An 18,951-nucleotide genomic window follows, 5' to 3' on the forward strand; every position below is an offset into this window, starting at 1 on the left:
CATAATCTTGTTCAATCTTCACCATGAGGTTTGTGTTATAATCACCTCCACTTTTCATGATGTAATACACTTCACTCTATGATGATGTAATACATATATCTCCTCCTTTTATGTCAAAGAGGATACCAACACTTGTATCTTCAGGAAGGGAGGTTATACAGATTAAATAAGCTCATTTGTGTTAAAAGTATGGCACAGTGCTTGTGCTTGGCAGAACAGGGCTCAAAGGATGAGAATGCCTCTTTCTATTCCTTTCTAATTGCCTCTCCCACTGAAGACCTACCCCTCCCATTGGTCAAGAAAGCTATCAGCTCCAGGGCTGATTTTTGTATTCTCCTAGCATCCTGCTCCGTTTTCTCCCTTTACTCATTATGATTTGTGATTTTACTTTTGTGTTACTCTTAAGATTATCATATCTCTTCAGCTACTCTCCAACTTCCAAAAAGGCAGAAGGTGCAATTTTGCCACTGGAATATTCCCCAATACCCCGTATAGAGCCTGGGGATATAGTGATCTTTTAAAAATATATAGCTGACTGGGGCACCTGGGTGGCTCAGTCGGTTAAGAGACCAACTCTTGATTTCAGCTCAGACCACGATCTCATGGTTTGTGAGTTGGAGCCCTGCATTGGGCTCCATGCTGTCAGTGTGGAGCCTGCTTGGGATTCTCTCTCTTTCTCTCTCAGCCCCTCCCCTGCTCAATCTCTCTCTCTCTCAAAATAAAGAAAGAAAGAAATTAAAAATATATATACACCTGACTACATCACTTTTTGGTCTAAAATCCTCCAATGGCGCATGGATTACCCTTTGAATAAATTCCCAAATTCCCAACTATGGCAAACAAGTCCCTACCTAATTGGCCACTGTCTGCCTCTCCCCCGTACCTTCTATTACTCTCTCCACTTGGAACACACTTGTTTTCTCTCTCAAACACATTTACTGTTTCCTGACTCAGAGTCTGTTTCCTCCACTTGTCAGCTCTGATTAGTTTCTCATCCTTTATGTGTCAGCTCAAATGTCACCTCTTCCCAGAGACTTCCCTGACTGCCCTGTCCAGTGCTACCACCACACTTCCACCAAGTTATTCTTTTTTCCCCCACCAAGTTATTCTTGATCATACCAGCTGTTTCATCTTATCTACAGCCCTGAAATTTTCTTATGTATTTATTTAATATTAATTATTGTAGCTAACATTTAAGCACTCAAATAAGCACTTTTCATACATTAATTAACGAAGTAGTGTGCTACTTAATGCTTATCAATGGGTTCTCCAAAGTCCAAAACTCTGATTTGTAGTGCCTGCTGATTTCTGTGTGTAAACACGCTCATTGGGAGGGATTTCAAGATACTAACCTGACAACACCAGTATAGGAATTGATGGGCAGTGGCACGCCATTATACAATATTTGCCATAGTGATACAGTAGTGATAAATAACCTCAAAAACAAGAACCGTATGATCCTCTCAATAGATGCAGAGAAAGCATTTGACAAAATACAGCATCCTTTCTTGATAAAAACCCTCAAGAAAGTAGGGATAGAAGGAGCATACCTCAAGATCATAAAAGCCATATATGAACGACCCAATGCTAATATCATCCTTAATGGGGAAAAACTGAGAGCTTTTCCCCTAAGGTCAGGAACAAGACAGGGATGTCCACTCTTGCCACTGTTATTCAACATAGTATTGGAAACATTAGCCTCTGAATTCAGACAGCACAAAGAAATAAAAGACATCCAAATCATCCAGGAGGAGGTCAAACTTTCACTCTTCGCAGATGACATGATACTCTATATGGAAAACTCTAAAGATTCCACCAAAAAACTGCTAGAACTGATTCATGAATTCAGCAAAGTTGCAGGATATAAAAATAAATGCACAGAAATCAGTTGCATTCCTATACACCAACAATGAAGTAACAGAAAGAGAAATCAAGGAATCGATCCCATTTACAATTGCACCAAAAAACCATAAAATATCTAGGAATAAATCTAACCAAAGAAGTGAAAAATCTACACACTGAAAGCTACAGAAAGCTTATGAAAGAAATTGAAGAAGACACAAAAAAATGGGAAAAGATTCCATGCTCCTGGATAGGAAGAACAAATATTGTTAAAATGTTGATACTACCCAAAGCAATCTACATATTCAATGCAATCCCTGTCAAAATAACACCAGCATTCTTCACAGAGCTAGAACAAATAATCCTAAAATTTGTATGGAACCAGAAAAGACTCCGAATAGCCAAAGCAATCTTGAAAAAGAAAGCCAAAGCAGGAGGCATCACAATCCTGCACTTCAAGCTATACTACAAAACTGTAATCATCAAGACAGTATGGTACTGGCACAAGGACAGACACTCAGATCAGTGGAACAGAATAGAGAACCCAGAAATGGACCCACAAATGTATGGCCAACTAATCTCTGACAAAGCAGGAAAGAATAGCCAATGGAATAAAGACAGTCTCTTCAGCAAGTGGTGCTGGGAAAACTGGACAGCAACAATCAGAAGAATGAACCTGGACCACTTTCTTACACCATACACAAAAATAAACTCAAAATGGATGAAAGACCTAAATGTAAGATAAGAAATCGTCAAAATCCTCAAGGAGAAAGCAGGCAACAACCTTTTTGACCTTGGCCACAGCAACTTCTTACTCAACATGTCTCTGGAGTCAAGGGAAACAAAAGCAAAAATGAACTACTGGGACCTCATCAAAATAAAAAGCTTCTGCACAGCTCAGGAAACAATCAGCAAAACTAAAAGGCAACTGACAGAATGGGAGAAGATATTTGCAAATGACATATCAGATAAAAGGTTAGTATCCAAAATCTAGAAAGAGCTTATCAAATGCAACACCCAAAAAACAAATAATCCAGTGAAGAAATGGGCAAAAGACATGAATAGACATTTCTCCAAAGAAGACATCCAAATGGCCAAACAACACATGGAAAAATGCTCAACATCACTCATCATCAGGGAAATACAAATCAAAACCACCATGAGATACCACCTCACACCTGTCAGAATGGCTAACATTAACAACTCAGGCAACAACAGATGTTGGCGAGGATGCGGAGAAAGAGGATCTCTTTTGCATTGTTGATGGGAATGCAAGCTGGTGCAGCCACTCTGGAAAACAGTATGGAGGTTCCTCAAAAGACTAAAAATAGAACTACCCTACACCCAGCAATTGCACTACTAGGTATTTACCCAAAGGATATAGGTATGCTGTTTCGAAGGGGCACGTGCACCCCAGTGTTTACAGCAGCACTATCAACAATAGCCAAAGTATGGAAAGAGCCCAAATGTCCATCGATGGATGAATGGATAAAGAAGATGTGGTATATATATACAATGGAGTATTACTCAGCAATCAAACAGAATGAAATCTTGTCATTTGCAACTACATGGATGGAACTGGAGGGTATCATGCTAGGTGAAATTCGTCAGTCAGAGAAAGACAAATATCATATGACTTCACTCATATGATGACCTTAAGAGACAAAACAGATGAACATAAGGGAAAGGAAACAAAAATAATATAAAAACAGGGATGGGCTAAATGGGTAAGGCGCACTAAGGAATCTACCCCTGAAATTATTGTTGCACTATATGCTAACTAATTTGGATGTAAATTAAAAAAAATTTAAATTAAAAAAAAGCACAGATAAAACAAAAGTGTAGTAAAAAAGTAAGTAATAAATTTTGAGTATTTATTAACTTGTTTTAATATAACTTATTTAATTGTAAGTTTATATAATTTAATTTTTGATAATGGCTGTGTTTTAAAAGCGACCAGCAAAATTTCTAAACATTCCTCAATCCTTTCTGGCTAGCTCATAAGGACCGGCTAACATGCAGCGTTATTTTCCACATGAGGTACCTGAGGCACAGAAAGATTAAGCAACTTGTTCAAGGCTGCAGAGCAAACAGAGCACTCCAAAAAGTGTCCTCAAAACCCAATATAGTGCCTGGCGTATACTTGGTGTTCAATAAACAATTGCAGAATACATAAATGAGTACATATTTAATATTATTTTTAAAACATAAAAGGGAAACATCCTAACATTTAAAACGTACACAAAAGAGTGAAATTAACAACTCCTCAAAACTTGCTCATTATTCTAGTAAGACACGCCTTCACCTGCTTACTTAGCAGCGCCGAGCGCTTTTACGAAACACCTGCTCTCTTAAGAGACGTCGCCCAACCCTTTACTACAAGCTTGAGAAGCCCCGCTCTACGTCGCCCCGCCCCATCTCACCGCAAGGCTTCCTGGGAGTGGTAGTCCCCAGTATGGGTGCTCCGGTGGCAGCAGCAAGGCGCGCCTGGCCGCGGAACTACAGAGGGTGGCGCACAGGTCGCGAGGCTTTTCCGCCTCACGTTTCCCTCCCCGCCTGCGCGCCCACCCCAGCTATCATGGCGGCTCCCTTGGCTCTGGTGCTGGTAGTGGCCGTGACCGTGCGGGCGGCCTTGTTCCGCTCCAGTCTGGCTGAATTCATTTCCGAACGGGTGGAGGTGGTGTCCCCACTGAGTTCTTGGAAGAGAGGTGAGGCCACTGGCTGGAGTAGGTGGCCAGGCCCCGCCTGTGCTCTCCTGGCCTCAGTGAATGGGAGGCGGGGGCAGTGGCCTCAAGCACGAGATTCTGAGGGAATTGACCCGCTCTGGCGCCCTCGGGGAGGGTGGGAGGGCGGAGCCTGAGGGCGTGGCTGCCGAGGGGAGGGGGCGTAGGACTGTGGGGCCAGGTTTGGGCCCCAGGGGCCTACTCACCTGAGGCGTGGGGAGCTGAGGGGGTGTGTCCCCCTCGGGTCCTGAGCAGAGGGGCGTGGCCTGAGAAAGGATAGATATAAGAAAAGGGCGTGCTGGGTGGATTGGGATTTGCAGAGGTGATTCGGTTTTGGTGAGGGATTGTAGGTGGTGCTCCCTGGGGTATGGGATAGTGTGTGAGGGGTTCCCTGAGTGAGGGGACCTATCTTGCCTAAGCCAGTAGAGTGAGTGGGTGTGCTTAGACGCGTGTTCTCGGTCTGGGACTTGTACTACAGCATTTCCTACTGTTTCTTAAATTCTTCATCCACTATTTTATACCAGTGCCTACAGTGAGACAGAATTTGTGCTGAAGGATCCACAGGCTACTGGGAGAGACAGTTATAATCCTTTTTGGAAAATGTTCTTCCCGTGTACATCCAGTTCCTTTCTTGGAGTTTCAACCCTGAAGGAAGTGTCCTCTCTTTTTCCAGTTTCCTAAGGATGTGGGCTGTGAGCTAACTGTTGAGGGATGTAGAATTTGGAAAGGGAGATTAGAGAAAGAATTCCTGGTAGCAGAAGGTAAACAGGACCAAGAAAATGTTGAAGGGTGCAAAATGTACAAAGTGAAGGAGAAATGGGGTAGGGGTTAGGTTAGGGCCAGAATTTAAGACTTATAAAAAAACTTTCTTTACTTTAAGTACAGTGTACATCAATGCACGTATAATAAGTGTTGAACTCAGTGAATTTTTATAAACTGTATACACATGTAGCCAGCACCCCTAGCCAGCACCCAGATCATAAAACAAAACATTACAGGAGTAACAGCACCCCAGAAGTTCTCTTTGTGTCCCTGAACTTTAAATGCTAGAGTTTTGATGTTATCCCATAGACATTCTGGAATGGGGAATGGCATAATGAATGGTTGTTTTATGAATAATTCAAGCTTAGGTTTCTAAAAATACTATATATGAAAGACTATGGTAAGCCTCTGATCCCCAAATTATTCCGTGTGTTAGATGGTGTTATTTCCCCCATTTTACAGATGAGGAAACCAAAATTTAGAGAAGTTAAGTAATATGCCCAGGTTTCCCAGTTGACAAATGGTGATAAAGGTAGTAGTAATTCTTATGTGTGATGGTGAGAGCTTACACTTGATAATCCTTGCATATAATATTTGCATATAGTTATTTGTTGAACAAACTGAATTGTTTGGGTTGAAGCCACTTGGTTCCTGCTTTCTTCTGGCTACCAAAAGCCCCAAGGCAGTATTAGGCCCTCCTTCCTCTGTTCTCTTAGCACTTTATACATACTTCTATTAAGAGTATGTCTCACTTTTTATTATAATTATTTGTTTATATCTGGTTTCTCCATTGTACTATGAGTTCCTTGGAGGCCAAAACTGTTTTACTCATTACTGAATCCTTTGTGCCTTGCATAGAGTAATTAGTTACATTGTTACTATTAAATAAATGTTGAAGAAAAGAAAACATAAGATCTGGTTACATATAGGAAGGGCAGGGTGAAGGATCCTAAGATGAGGCAATATAATATGATGATTTTTTTTTTTCAACGTTTTTTATTTTTATTTTTGGGACAGAGAGAGACAGAGCATGAACTGGGGAGGGGCAGAGAGAGAGGGAGACACAGAATCGGAAACAGGCTCCAGGCTCCGAGCCATCAGCCCAGAGCCTGATGCGGGGCTCGAACTCACGGACGCGAGATCGTGACCTGGCTGAAGTCGGACGCTTAACCGACTGCGCCACCCAGGCGCCCCTATAATATGATGATTAAGAGCACAGGGTCTGGGATCTTTAAAAGGGTTTGAGTCTTCTTTTGCTTCTCTACATATATCTGTATGATCTCCAACATAATTTTTCTCATCTGTAAAATAGGAAGTTATAATATGTACCCCATTAAATGAGATAATCCATGTTTAAGCTCTTAGCACAATAATGAAAGTCAAAACAGCTAATTCTAGGATTTTGAATCTAAATAATCAGGAGAACAATTGTGATATTGGCTAAAATAGGTGAGTTAGAAAGGATAGCAGTTAAGTGTTTGATGTATGTATAGGGTGATAGTATGATATTCAGAGGTTTAGGTCTGGAGCTTGGGGCCAGTGTCAGAGCTAGAGGGATGGGGTCAGGATAATTATTTGTCCTGTTTTAAGCGGGGTTGGTACATCTGTATCACTTGTCTTCAGAGTATACTTTAAGATGGGATATTTTAAAAAGCAAGTGATTGTATTTAACCCTAAAAGGCAGGCATTTAAAAATATTGAAGTAGGAGCCCCTCTGGTTTCACATGACATTCATTCATTCCACATGAGTTTTTTGAGTGACCAGTTGTTTGGGTGAAGGACTGTGAATCCAAATAGATTTTGCTTGACTGTAACCATAGAGTGATTTTTAATGGGAATAAATGAGAAGTTGTAAACTTGGAGGAGATGATTCTTGTCTTCAAATATCTGAAGGGTTTTAACTTGGCATGTTGTCAGTTCTTTCATGTGCAGATGACAGAATCCAAACTCAAACTGCGCAAATTATAATAAAAAGTGAACTTATTGGCCTACATAACAGAACAATTCAGGCAGGGTAGATGGTGACTTCAAATCTAGCTAGATACAGAGACTCAATGATCTCATCATGACTAACTCTTTCTCTGTCTTGGCATTGACTGCATTCAGGAGGGCTCTTCTTGGGTATTGGCAAGATTGGCCCCAATAGTCTCTGACTTTTATATCCTCACAGTGTCAGGTCCAGTGGAAGGAGAGTGACTGTTCTTCAACAAACATAACGAAAGCCTTGGAATTGAGTCACATTGAACTTATTTGGGTTATATGCCAGTTCTTAAGCCAATTACTGTGGTCAGCCTAAGTCATGTATCCATATACATATTATATGTATCCTACTGGCTGGCTCAGTTGGTGGAGCGTGTGACTCTGGATCTTGGGATTGTGGGTTTGTGCTCCATGTTGGGTGTAGAGATTACTTAATAAAACCTTAAAAATAATATCTATCTATCTACATCTTTGGAGAGGGGACAACCTTCCAAACTATGGAAGAGGGGGCATCCTATAGGAAGACCAGAGTGCTATTACCAGAAGAGGGGGAAATTGATCCTGCGTAGGTGAAAATAACGGATACCCATTATAATAGGAAAGACATTTTTTCTATGTCATTCATTTCTACAGACCCATCAGTTTATTTGGTAGTCCAACTAAAATTTATATAAATATTCTACTTGACAAAAATGCAAGCATGTGCTTCTCAGACAGTAACTAACACTAATATAGTGCTTTCTATATGACAGGCACTGTTCTAAGCATTTTAGATATGTCTAAGAACTAATTTAATCACCACAATGGCCCTAAGATGTAAATAGTTTTATGTGTAAATACCCCATTTTATAGATGAGAAAATGGAAGCACAGAGAGATTAAGTCACATACATAATGTTTTGTGTGAATAGCTGGCAGTCTTTAGGCGTTGCTGTTCCACCAGAGTGCACTCTATACCATCTTGCATAGAAATCTGTCAGAAATAATTTTGGAACTTCTTTTTTTAATCATATATTTTTTAATCATATATTTTAATCAAATATATCATATATATTTTTTAATCATATATATTCCTCAGCCTTTGCTCTAATGATTAGGAATCAATATGGGCTTAGCTTCTTGAGTTTAGGGTAGAGCCCAAGCTATAAGTGCTTATTTAGAAACCCACCTCCAATGCAGCTATGAGGGTCAGGGTCAGGAAGAACACTTCTGATAGCACTACTTTAAAAAAACCAGAACTTTTATTGTTAAACAAAATGGAGAATTAATAAACCACACATAACAATGTATTGCACAGTGAATTATTATAAGCAAAACACATTTGTAGGCATCATCCAAATCAAGAATCAGAACTTTGTCACTTATTCCAGAAGCCCTTATGTATGCCCCATTTTAGGCACACCCCCTCAGCGCCTTCATTAAATAACCATTATCCTGACTTTTATAGTCATGACATCTTTTTTTTTTTTTTTTAATTTATTTATTTTGAGAGAGACAGAGACAGTGCAAGTTGGGGAGGTACAGAGAGAGAGGGAGACAGAGAATCCCAAGCAGGCTCTGTACTGTCTGCTTGGAGCCTGACGTGGGGCTTGAACTTATGAAACTGTGAGATCATAACCTGAGCTGAAATCAAGAGTCAGATGTTTGATTGAGCCACCCAGGTGCCCCCATGACATCTTTTTTTTTTTTTTTAGTTTGTTTGTTTGTTTGTTTGTTTGTTTGTTTAGAGAGAGAGAGAGAACAAGCCGGGGAGGGGTAGAGAGAAGGAGAGTGTGAGAATCCCAAGTAGGCTCCACACTGTCAGCACAGCCCCCGACATGGGACTTGAACTCATGAACCATGAGATCATGACCTGAGCTGAAATCAGGAGTTGGATGCTTAACCATCTGAACCATCCAGGCATCCCTTATGACATTTTTGCACCCTCTTTGTTTTATTGCTCTAATGAGTGTCCCTAGTTGCTATAGCTTAGTGTTGCCCTTAAACGTTTTTATATGTGGTTTAAGTCTCCCCTAATCTTTAAGGTCCCCATCCATACCATCCTTTTCTTATCTGTTGAAGAACCCAGACCATTTGACCTCTAGTGTTTCCCATAGTTTGGACTTTACTGATTGTATATTCATGGTTCAGTTTAACATATTTGTGTGTTCATTGTGTTTCCTGCAAATTGGCAGTGGGATCCAGAGACTGGATACCACTACTTTTTTTGTTTTTTAGCTTTTTACTTGAAATAATTTTATATTTACAAAACATTTGCAAAGATAGTACAGAGATGCCATGTATACCCTTCATCCAGCTTCCCTTCATGTTTACATCCTGCATAATTAGAGTACATTGGTCAGAACTAAGACACTACTAAGACAATAATGTCCATATAATACCATTAAACAAATTGTAGTTGCTCAGAGTTTACCATTTTCCCACTATTCTTTTCCTGTTCCAGCATCTGATTTAGGATCATATATTGCATTTGGTGGTGGGCCCTCATTCTTTTTCTATTGGTGAGAGTTCCTCAGCTTTGCCTTGTCTTTTATGACTGTGACACTTTTGAAACATACTGGTCAAGTATTGTACAAACAATGTCTCCCAATTTGGGTTTGTCTAATGTTTCTCATAGTAAGATTGAGATCGTGGATTTTGGGGAAAAGTCCCACTGAAATGATGTGATCTTCTCAATGTATTGGATCGAGGTATCTCATATTGAAATGGCTTATTACTGATGGTGTTAACCTTAATCCCTTGGTTGTGATAGTATCTGCCTGGTTTCTCCACTGTAAAGTTACTATTTTCCCTTTTTAATTTATAAACATTTGGGGGGATATATGTAGGGGCTCTGTATATATCTTGTGTCTCTCTAAAGTTTTTACTCACTACTTTTTGCACTTATGGGTTGATGATCTTGCCTGCAGCAGTCATTACTATGGTGTTCTAATGATGACTTTTCTATTGCCCTCATTCCTTCTTCATTATGAATTGGAATCTTCTGTAAGGAAGAGTTGTCCCTTCTTCCTTATTTATTTAACATCTGTATGGACTTATAGGTATTTATTTTATTCTCTGGATTATAATCCATATTATCTTTATTTTGATGCTCAAAATCTTTGGCCATTGCAACCTCTTTCAGGTTGACTCCTTTGTCCTTGGACATACTTTCCTCACTATTTTGTTTGTTTGTTTGTTTTGTTTTGTTCTGGTGTTTTTAATACCTCATTACTTTCTGGAACCACAAGATGCTTTAGTCTTACCTTATTTTTCTCTTGGTCTAGCCCTGGAATTGACCACTTCTCCAAGGAATCCTGGTTTCTTTTATTGAAAAAAGTTATTTAGAAAGCAAGTTCTGGATGCTAGGTGTGTTCATTGCTATGGGAATGACACTGTCTCTTGGGCCTTCTGGGCTAGAAATATAGATACTACTTATTTTGAACAAGCTTAATGCATGCCCTTCTTGATATGGGAAGCTCAAAGACCATGTTTGCCTTTTTTTTTTTTTTAATGATTATTTTTGAGAGAGAGAAAGCGCGAGTGAGTGAGCGTGAGTGGGGGAGGGGCATAGAGAGAGAGGGAGACACAGAATGTGATACAGACTTCAGGCACTGAGCTGTCAGCACAGAGCCCGACACAAGGCTCAAACGCATGAACCCCGAGATCATGACCGGAGCTGAAGTCAGAAGCTTAACCGACAGGCGCCCCAGACAATGTTTGTCTTATGCTACATAATATGTTTTTATTATCACCCATAAGAAAAATATGTAAAGGTAACTAAATAAGAATTTTTACTTCATGGGATTTATCAGTTAAGAGTTGAGACACTTGGGGTACCTGGGTGGCTTATTTGGTTAAGCGTCCTACTTCAGCTCAGGTCATGATCTCGCAGTTTGTGAGTTCAAGCCCCACGTTGGGGTCTGTGCTGACAGCTCAGAGCCTGGAGTCTGCTTCAGATTCTGTGTCTCCCTCTCTCTCTGCTCTTCCCCCGCTCATGCTCTGTCTCTCTCTCCTTCAAAAATAAATACACATTAAAAAAAAAAAGAGTTGAGATACTTTATTGGGGTGCCTGGCTGGCTCAGTTGGTAGAGTATGTCTCTTGATCTTGGGGTTGTAAGTTCAAGTCTCATGTTGGGTATAGACATTACTTAAAAATAAAATCTTAAAAAAAAAAAGAGTTGAGACCCTATAAAAAAAACCCTTGTATTTTAGAATAGTCAGCAATAATTAGTTTTTATGGTCAACTATTCTGAAGCATTAGTTGTTGGATAATAATCTCATGAAGCTGAAATTTTATTCAATTTATCTGGTGTACTTTTTACAGGTGTTATTTTGGGGGGTACTCTAGGAAAAAGAATGGCTTAAAGCTATGAGTTCTTTGTATTGTTTTGAGTATTTTGTTTTTCTCCCCAAACAGACATTTTATGAAACCTATGTTAAAATGTTCCCAGCAAAATATTATTGGAACATAGTTATATATGTTAGAATTTGGGGCCCTGGTTTTTCTTTTATACATGGAGTAAATTCACCATCACATTCTAGAGGATTTTGTTACTCTGTAATTCAGATGTTCCCAAATGTACTGCAGACCACGCCAAAGTTTTCAATCATGTGCACCAGAGTAATGACATTATAAGTTCATCATAAATATCAATGTATTCAAGTAAAAATATTTTGAGTTGATGCTCTTCCTACACTTTTTAATGTTATAGATGGTGGGAGTAAATGATAGTTTGTTTGTTTTTTAATGTTTCCATGAGGTTAACTCTTTCCTTAGATCAATTATTTATTAAGTAATATGAGGTCATATTTAATCATCATGATAGCAGTGCCACATTCTAAGCACTTGCCAGAAAACACATTAACAAATTTTGAGGTGTACAATATCCTAGCAAAAGCATATCTGAGAGAAATTACATTTTAGACAATTGCCTAAAAAGTATGCAATCTCCCTCTGGATTAAACCAGTGGAGAGTGATGTCTATGGACAGCATCTTACTGGTCCTCTGTTGAATTGCTTTTACTGCTCTGTGGTAGGATGCCATTGACTTAGGTGGGGAGTTGCCCTGTGAAGTGGCCTGATGAATCATCTCCTGGGGTCTCCAGTTAAGCTGTTAGTGAAGGGTTGAATAGTTGTGTTACACAGCAACCTCTTTATGTGGCTCCGTGGGGCAAATTTCTTTCTGGTCCTAGTATAAGGACCAGTTATAGCTGTCTTGAGCAATAGCTTTTTTTATTTTAACAGCCAGTATGAACTCTGTAACTGATTAAGTTTCCTTCTAGGGTGGGTCCATTTAAGGCCCACTCATTATAAATATATATTTTTGGAACAGGCTTTGTAACTTTGATTTTGTTTTATTTATCTTTGAATAGGTAATTCTATCACAGGATTCAGAAACCAGTGGTGCAAAAGGCTATATGATTAAAAGGCACCTTTCCATACCACTTTCCTATAACCACCCACTTGTGTTCCCTGGAGGGACCAGATTCTTACGTATATCAGTTTCTTACATGTACTTCTGAGATTTTAGGCATATATAAGCTCATACCTTTTATAGTTTTTTGTGTGTCCGTTTATGTTTTTTCTTATCCTTCACTCATTCTTTTAAAATTAAATTTCCTGTTTCTTTCTAATAATTATGAAATAGTGCTCATTGCTAAAGATTCAGAAAATGAAGAAAAGGTAAAAGAAACTAAACATCTTCTGTAATCTTATCAGCAGAGATGGTTGCTGTATTTTAAATTTTTATTTATTTTGTTTAATGCCTAAGGTTTATGTTTAATTTGAGGCATTTCTCATTGAATACATATTCGTTTTCTCTCAAATAATTAAATGGATCAAGGCTTATAAATATTTAAAATATTTATTTAAAATAAATATTTAAAATAAGTATTTAAAATAAAATTTGATCATACTGACATACTGTGTTATGACCTGCTTTTCATTTAAGAGTATTTCATGGCCATCTTTCTTTTAGTAAATGCATATCTGTAATGTGCTTTTTTATTTTAACTCTTAATTTTGAAATAATTTTAGATTTCAAAAAGTTGCAAAAATGGTACAGAATTCCTGTTTACCCGGTACTCAACTTCTTCTAATGTTAACATCCTTCATAACCATAGTACACTGACCTAGCCCAGAAAATTATTATTCATACAATACTAATAACTAATCTGTTATTAGAATTTTATCAATTATACCAGTAATGTCATTTTTATAGTCCAAGATTCAGTCCACAATCCCACACTGCATTCAGTTATTATGTATCCTTAGTCTCTTCCAATCTGGGACACTTCCTCAGTCTTAATTTTTTTTAAGTTTATTTATTTTGAGAGAGAGAGGGAGACAGAGAATCCCAAGCAGGCTCTGAGCTGTCAGTGCAGATCCTGACATGGGGCTCAAATCTCATGAACCATGAGATCATGACCTGAGCGGAAATCAAGAGTCAGATGCTTAGCTGACTGCGCCCCCAGGGCACCCCTCAGTCTTTAACATTTTTGAAGTGCACTGGCCGGCTATTTTGTCTCTCAATTTGGGTTTTCCTGATGTTTTCTCATGATTAGATTGAAATTATGCTTTTTTGGCCAGGGTACCACATTTTTGGCAAGGGTACCACATTTTTGGCATACGGACTACAGAAGTGTTTATCCCCATCTCAGTGAATCATTTCAGGAGGTACTTGATGTTGATAGTGTGAACTGTCCCAACGTTATTACTGGTGATGTTAACTTTGGTCACACAATTAAGGTAGTGAGTGCCAAGTTTGTCCATATAAAATTATTTCCCCCCTTGCAAATATGGCTTCTCATCATATTTTTTCTCCCTGATTTTAGTATCCCTTGATGATCTTGCCTTTCACAATTATTACTGTGAGGTCTCCCAAATGGTGATTTTCTATTTCCATCTTTCCTTCTACATTTGATACTTATAGTTCTCTGTAAGGAAGAGCTTTCTTTGTTCATCCACTTATTTATATTCATTTATATCATAGTATGATTTTTAACTATGAAATGTTTCTATGTATCTATCCACACATCCACATATATACATATCATAATTTATTTAGATAAATCTCTATTGGACATTGAGATGATGATTATTATTTTAATATTTACTTATTTTTGAGAGAGAGACAGAGTGAGAGTGGAGAGGGGCAGAGAGAGAGGGAGACACAGAATCCGAAGCAGGCTCCAAGCTCTGAGCTGTCAGCACAGGGCCCGAGGTGGGCTGGGCTCGAACTCACTAACAGCAAGATCATGACCTGAGCCAAAGTCAGATGCTTAACCAGTTGAGCCACCCAGGCACCCCTGGGATTATTTTTTTAAGTTTTTTTATTTTGAGAAAGAGAGCTAATGCACAAGTGGGGGAGGGGCAGAGAGAGATAGATAGAGAGAGAGAGAGAGAGAGAGAGAGAGAGAGAGAACAGAGAGGATCCCAAGCAGGCTCTCCACTGTTAGCACGGAGCTGAATGTGGGGCTGGTCATGACCTGAGGCAAAGTTGTCCACTTAACTGACTGAGCTACCCAGGCGTCCCAAGGAATTATTTTTATTTTTTTAATGCTCTGAGCACCATAATAAACATACAGTTATTTCCCTTAGATAAATTGCCCTAAGAACAATCATTTCAGTGTCAAAAGTACTTAAAAAGTACATATTTCCCTGTAGAAAATTTAATACAAATGTCACTCAAGCAACATATGAAAGTGCCCATTTCCCCACACTAGGGACAACATTTCTCAACTTCTAATATGTTGTCTTATTATTTTGGGGAATGTGGCAAAATATACATAAAGGAAACACTTTTTAGAGTGGGTGGAAATTACAGTGAGATCAAAGAAAGCTCATAGTTTAACAAAATTTTCTCCTGAGAGCTGCCCCACAGTGAAAATAGATGCTCTGTATGGAAAAAAGTTTCATGTCATCTGAAATGTTCAAATCAAGATTTAAAGCCACTTGCTGGGATTGAGGTAAAGGGGGTTGGACAAACTGTGAGGCCCTTCTTGTTCCTGGGAGTATCTAATACATTGGTCTCTGGCCATCTGCATATGTCTCTGAACTTGGATGAAGTGAAGTGAACTTGGATGTCTTACTTTTCAGTGGTTGAAGGCCTTTCACTGTTGGACTTGGGAGTGTCTCCGTATTCTGGAGCAGTATTTCATGAAGTAAGTGTTCTTGTTTTCTTTTCTGGGTATTAAGAGTAGTTTATAGTCACAAATACCAAAGCCTAACCTCCATTTTGTACAAACATTTGAAAAAATCTATTTTTGAAAATCATATTTAGAAACAGACCTTTTTTAGATGTCCTCTGCATAAGAAGGAGGTTTCACAATTGCAGTGGAAATGATCCAGATCAAGATTGTGATTTGCGGAAGCAGATGAGACTTCTGTAGAAGTTACCATTTCTATTGGCAAATAAATCGTAAACGGTTCCCAGTGCACAAATAAGTTGTATGCTAATTGGCCTGTAATTGGTTCTTTGAAACATGCTTTTCCATGAAAACTGTGTTAGCAATGCTGGTTTCTTAGAAAGTCACAAAAGCCTGTTTAACCCATAAAATTAGTTCTTAAGAATGCTAAAGTCATTGTTAGGTCACCATCATCCTTGCGTGGTCTCCTGCAACAGCTTCCTGACGAGTCTTGCTCCATTCGGTCTTGCTCCTTTACTTTTAATTCTGCAGTCAGAGTCATCTTTCTGAAATGTGAATCTGATTTTGTCAGCTCACCACTGAACTCAGGATAAAATCCAAACACCTTAGGGAGTATACAAAGCCCTGTGGGCCCTGCTTACCACATTAACCACATTTCTTTCCACTCTCACCTCCCCATTATTATTGGTTACATCGTTTTCAAGTACAAGTCTTCTAATTTGAAATTTTAACCCCTCAGTTTTACAGTTGTCTCCCTCATACATACTTTGAGAACAAATTTGTTTGTTTGTTTGTTTGTTTTTTCTGTCTAGTATTTTGAAAGCATTCAGCTTGGTTCTCATGGAAATAACAACAGGCTTTTGCATTCATATTAGTTAGCTTGTATTACTGTCTAACTGAGCCACAATAATAAGAGCAGCTAGCAGAAACAGGGACAATTTAAGACTCTTAATAAGCACACAATTCAGTTATTGGGAACAGATATGTGTGGGCATATAAAAGCATAGCCCACTAGCCACAAGGGCCCAGTGTGGAGGAGGCCTTGGGCAGTGTGTTTTCTAGACAGAATAGGAACTCCCTGAGAGAGTTCTCACATACATTCATAATGCTCCAGCACTGTATTCTCTCTTACCTGTGTTTCTTTGCTCATGCTCTTGTCTCCTTATGGAAGGCTATTCTTCCCTCTTTTTGTGATTAGCTTTACTATTTAGGTATTAGCTTAGAGTTTACCTCCTTCTAGAAACCGTTCTTCCTGAACATCTTCCAAAGCATCTTGTGCTTATACTTTTAATGGCTCATGTCATACTCTTGAAATTGCCTCTGTACTTGTTTTACCTAGTATGATATATGTTCCTCAGAACAGGTACTGGCACCTTTTCATTAAGTATTCCTAGTACCTAGTCCTGTATCTACAGATGTATTCCAATCCCTCCCTTCCTTCTGTCTTTTAATAAAGATTTGTTAAGTACATACCAAATGCCAGCTACCCTGGTAGGTGTTAGGGATACGAAACAAGACACGGTCCTTGGTCTCATGGTACTTATTTCTGAGAGCACAAAGAAAAAAAAAAGTTAGTAAAAAGAAAACAGATTTCAGAGCAAAGAATATTACCAGAAGTAAAGAAGTTTATTGCATAATGATAAGGGGGCCAATTCTCAAGAGAACATAACAATCCTAATGTGTATGCACCTAATAACAGAGTTTCAAAATACATGGAAACTGACAGAACTGCAAGGAGAAATAGACAAATCCACAATTATAGTCAGAGGTTTCAATATCCTTCTCTCAGGGATTCATAGGACAAGCAGACAAAATCAACAAGGCTGTAGAAGCCTTGAATAGCATGTCAACCAACTTGACCTCATTGACATTTATAGAACATTCTGTCCAACAACAGCAAAACACATAATCTTTTCAAGTGTACATGGAACATCTGCAAGATAGACCATATTCTGGGTCATAAAACAAGGCTTAATGAATTTAAAAGGAATGAAGTCATAGAAAGTATATTCTTTGACCACAATAGAATTAAATAAAAAACTAATACCAGAAAGATGTCTGGAAAGTCCCCAAATATTTGGAAACTAAGTATTCTCCTCAATAACCCATGGATCAAAGAAGAAATCAGAAGGGAAATTAGAAAGTATTAGAACTGAATGAAAATGAAAGCACAACCTATTGAAATATGTGGGATGTCAGTAAGCAGTACTCGGGGGAAATATATAGTGCTAAATGCCTATATTGGAAAAGAAGAAAGGTCTCAAACTGATGACCTCTGTTTCTACCTTAAGAAACTAGGAAAAGATGGGCACAAAAACAGACAGATCAATGGAACAGAATAGAGAACCCAGAAATGGACCCACAAACGTATGGCCAACTAATCTCTGACAAAGCAGGAAAGAATATCCAATGGAATAAAGACAGTCTCTTCAGCAAGTGGTGCTGGGAAAACTGGACAGCAACAATCAGAAGAATGAACCTGGACTACTTTCTTACACCATACACAAAAATAAACTCAAAATGGATGAAAGACCTAAATGTAAGACAAGAAACCATCAAAATCCTTGAGGAGAAAGCAGGCAACAACCTCTTTGACCTTGGCCACAGCAACTTCTTCCTCAACATGTCTCTGGAGTCAAGGGACACAAAAGCAAAAATGAACTACTGGGACCTCATCAAAATAAAAAGCTTCTGCACAGCTCAGGAAACAATCAGCAAAACTAAAAGGCAACTGACAGAATGGGAGAAGATATTTGCAAATGACATATCAGATAAAAGGTTAGTATCCAAAATCTAGAAAGAGCTTATCAAATTCAACACCCAAAAACCAAATAATCCAGTGAAGAAACGGGCAAAAGACGTGAATAGACACTTCTCCAAAGAAGACATCCAAATGGCCAACCGACACATGGAAAAATGCTCAACATCACTCATCATCAGGGAAATACAAATCAAAACCACCATGAGATACCACCTCACACCTGTTAGAATGGCTAACATTAACAACTCAGGCAACAACAGATGTTGGTGAGGATGCGGAGAAAGAGGATCTCTTTCGCATTGTTGGTGAGAATGCAAGCTGGTGTAGCCACTCTGGAAAATAGTATGGAGGTTCCTCAAAAGACTAAAAATAGAACTACCCTACGACCCAGCAATTGCACTACTAGGTATTTATCCAAAGGATATAGGTATGCTGTTTCGAAGGGGCACATGCACCCCCATGTTTATAGCAGCACTATCAACAGTAGCCAAAGTATGGAAAGAGCCCAAATGTCCATTGATGGATGAATGGATAAAGAAGATGTGGTATATATAGACAATGGAGTATTACTCAGCAATCAAACAGAATGAAATCTTGCCATTTGCAACTGCGTGGATGGAACTAGAGGGTATTATGCTAAGTGAAATTAGAGAAAGACAAATATCATATGACTTCACTCATATGATGACTTTAAGACACAGAACAGATGAACACAAGGGAAGGGAAGCAAAAATAATATAAAAACAGGGAGGGG

At 38.8% G+C, this 18,951-nt stretch overlaps 1 protein-coding gene across 1 annotated transcript in view; it reads left to right on the plus strand.

Moving 5' to 3' along the window:
• The first annotated feature begins 4,356 nt into the window (after positions 1-4,356).
• PIGU (phosphatidylinositol glycan anchor biosynthesis class U) overlaps positions 4,357-18,951 on the plus strand; it is an 83,452-nt gene continuing 68,857 nt past the window's right edge. The window contains exons 1-2 of the mRNA XM_007073597.3: positions 4,357-4,550; positions 15,387-15,451. Coding sequence (XP_007073659.2) covers positions 4,421-4,550; positions 15,387-15,451 — 195 coding nt within the window. The 5' untranslated portion in view covers positions 4,357-4,420. The remainder of the gene's footprint in view (positions 4,551-15,386; positions 15,452-18,951) is intronic.

Source organism: Panthera tigris, chromosome A3 (genome assembly GCF_018350195.1).
Source record: "Panthera tigris isolate Pti1 chromosome A3, P.tigris_Pti1_mat1.1, whole genome shotgun sequence".
Classification (NCBI taxonomy): Eukaryota; Metazoa; Chordata; class Mammalia; order Carnivora; family Felidae; genus Panthera; species Panthera tigris.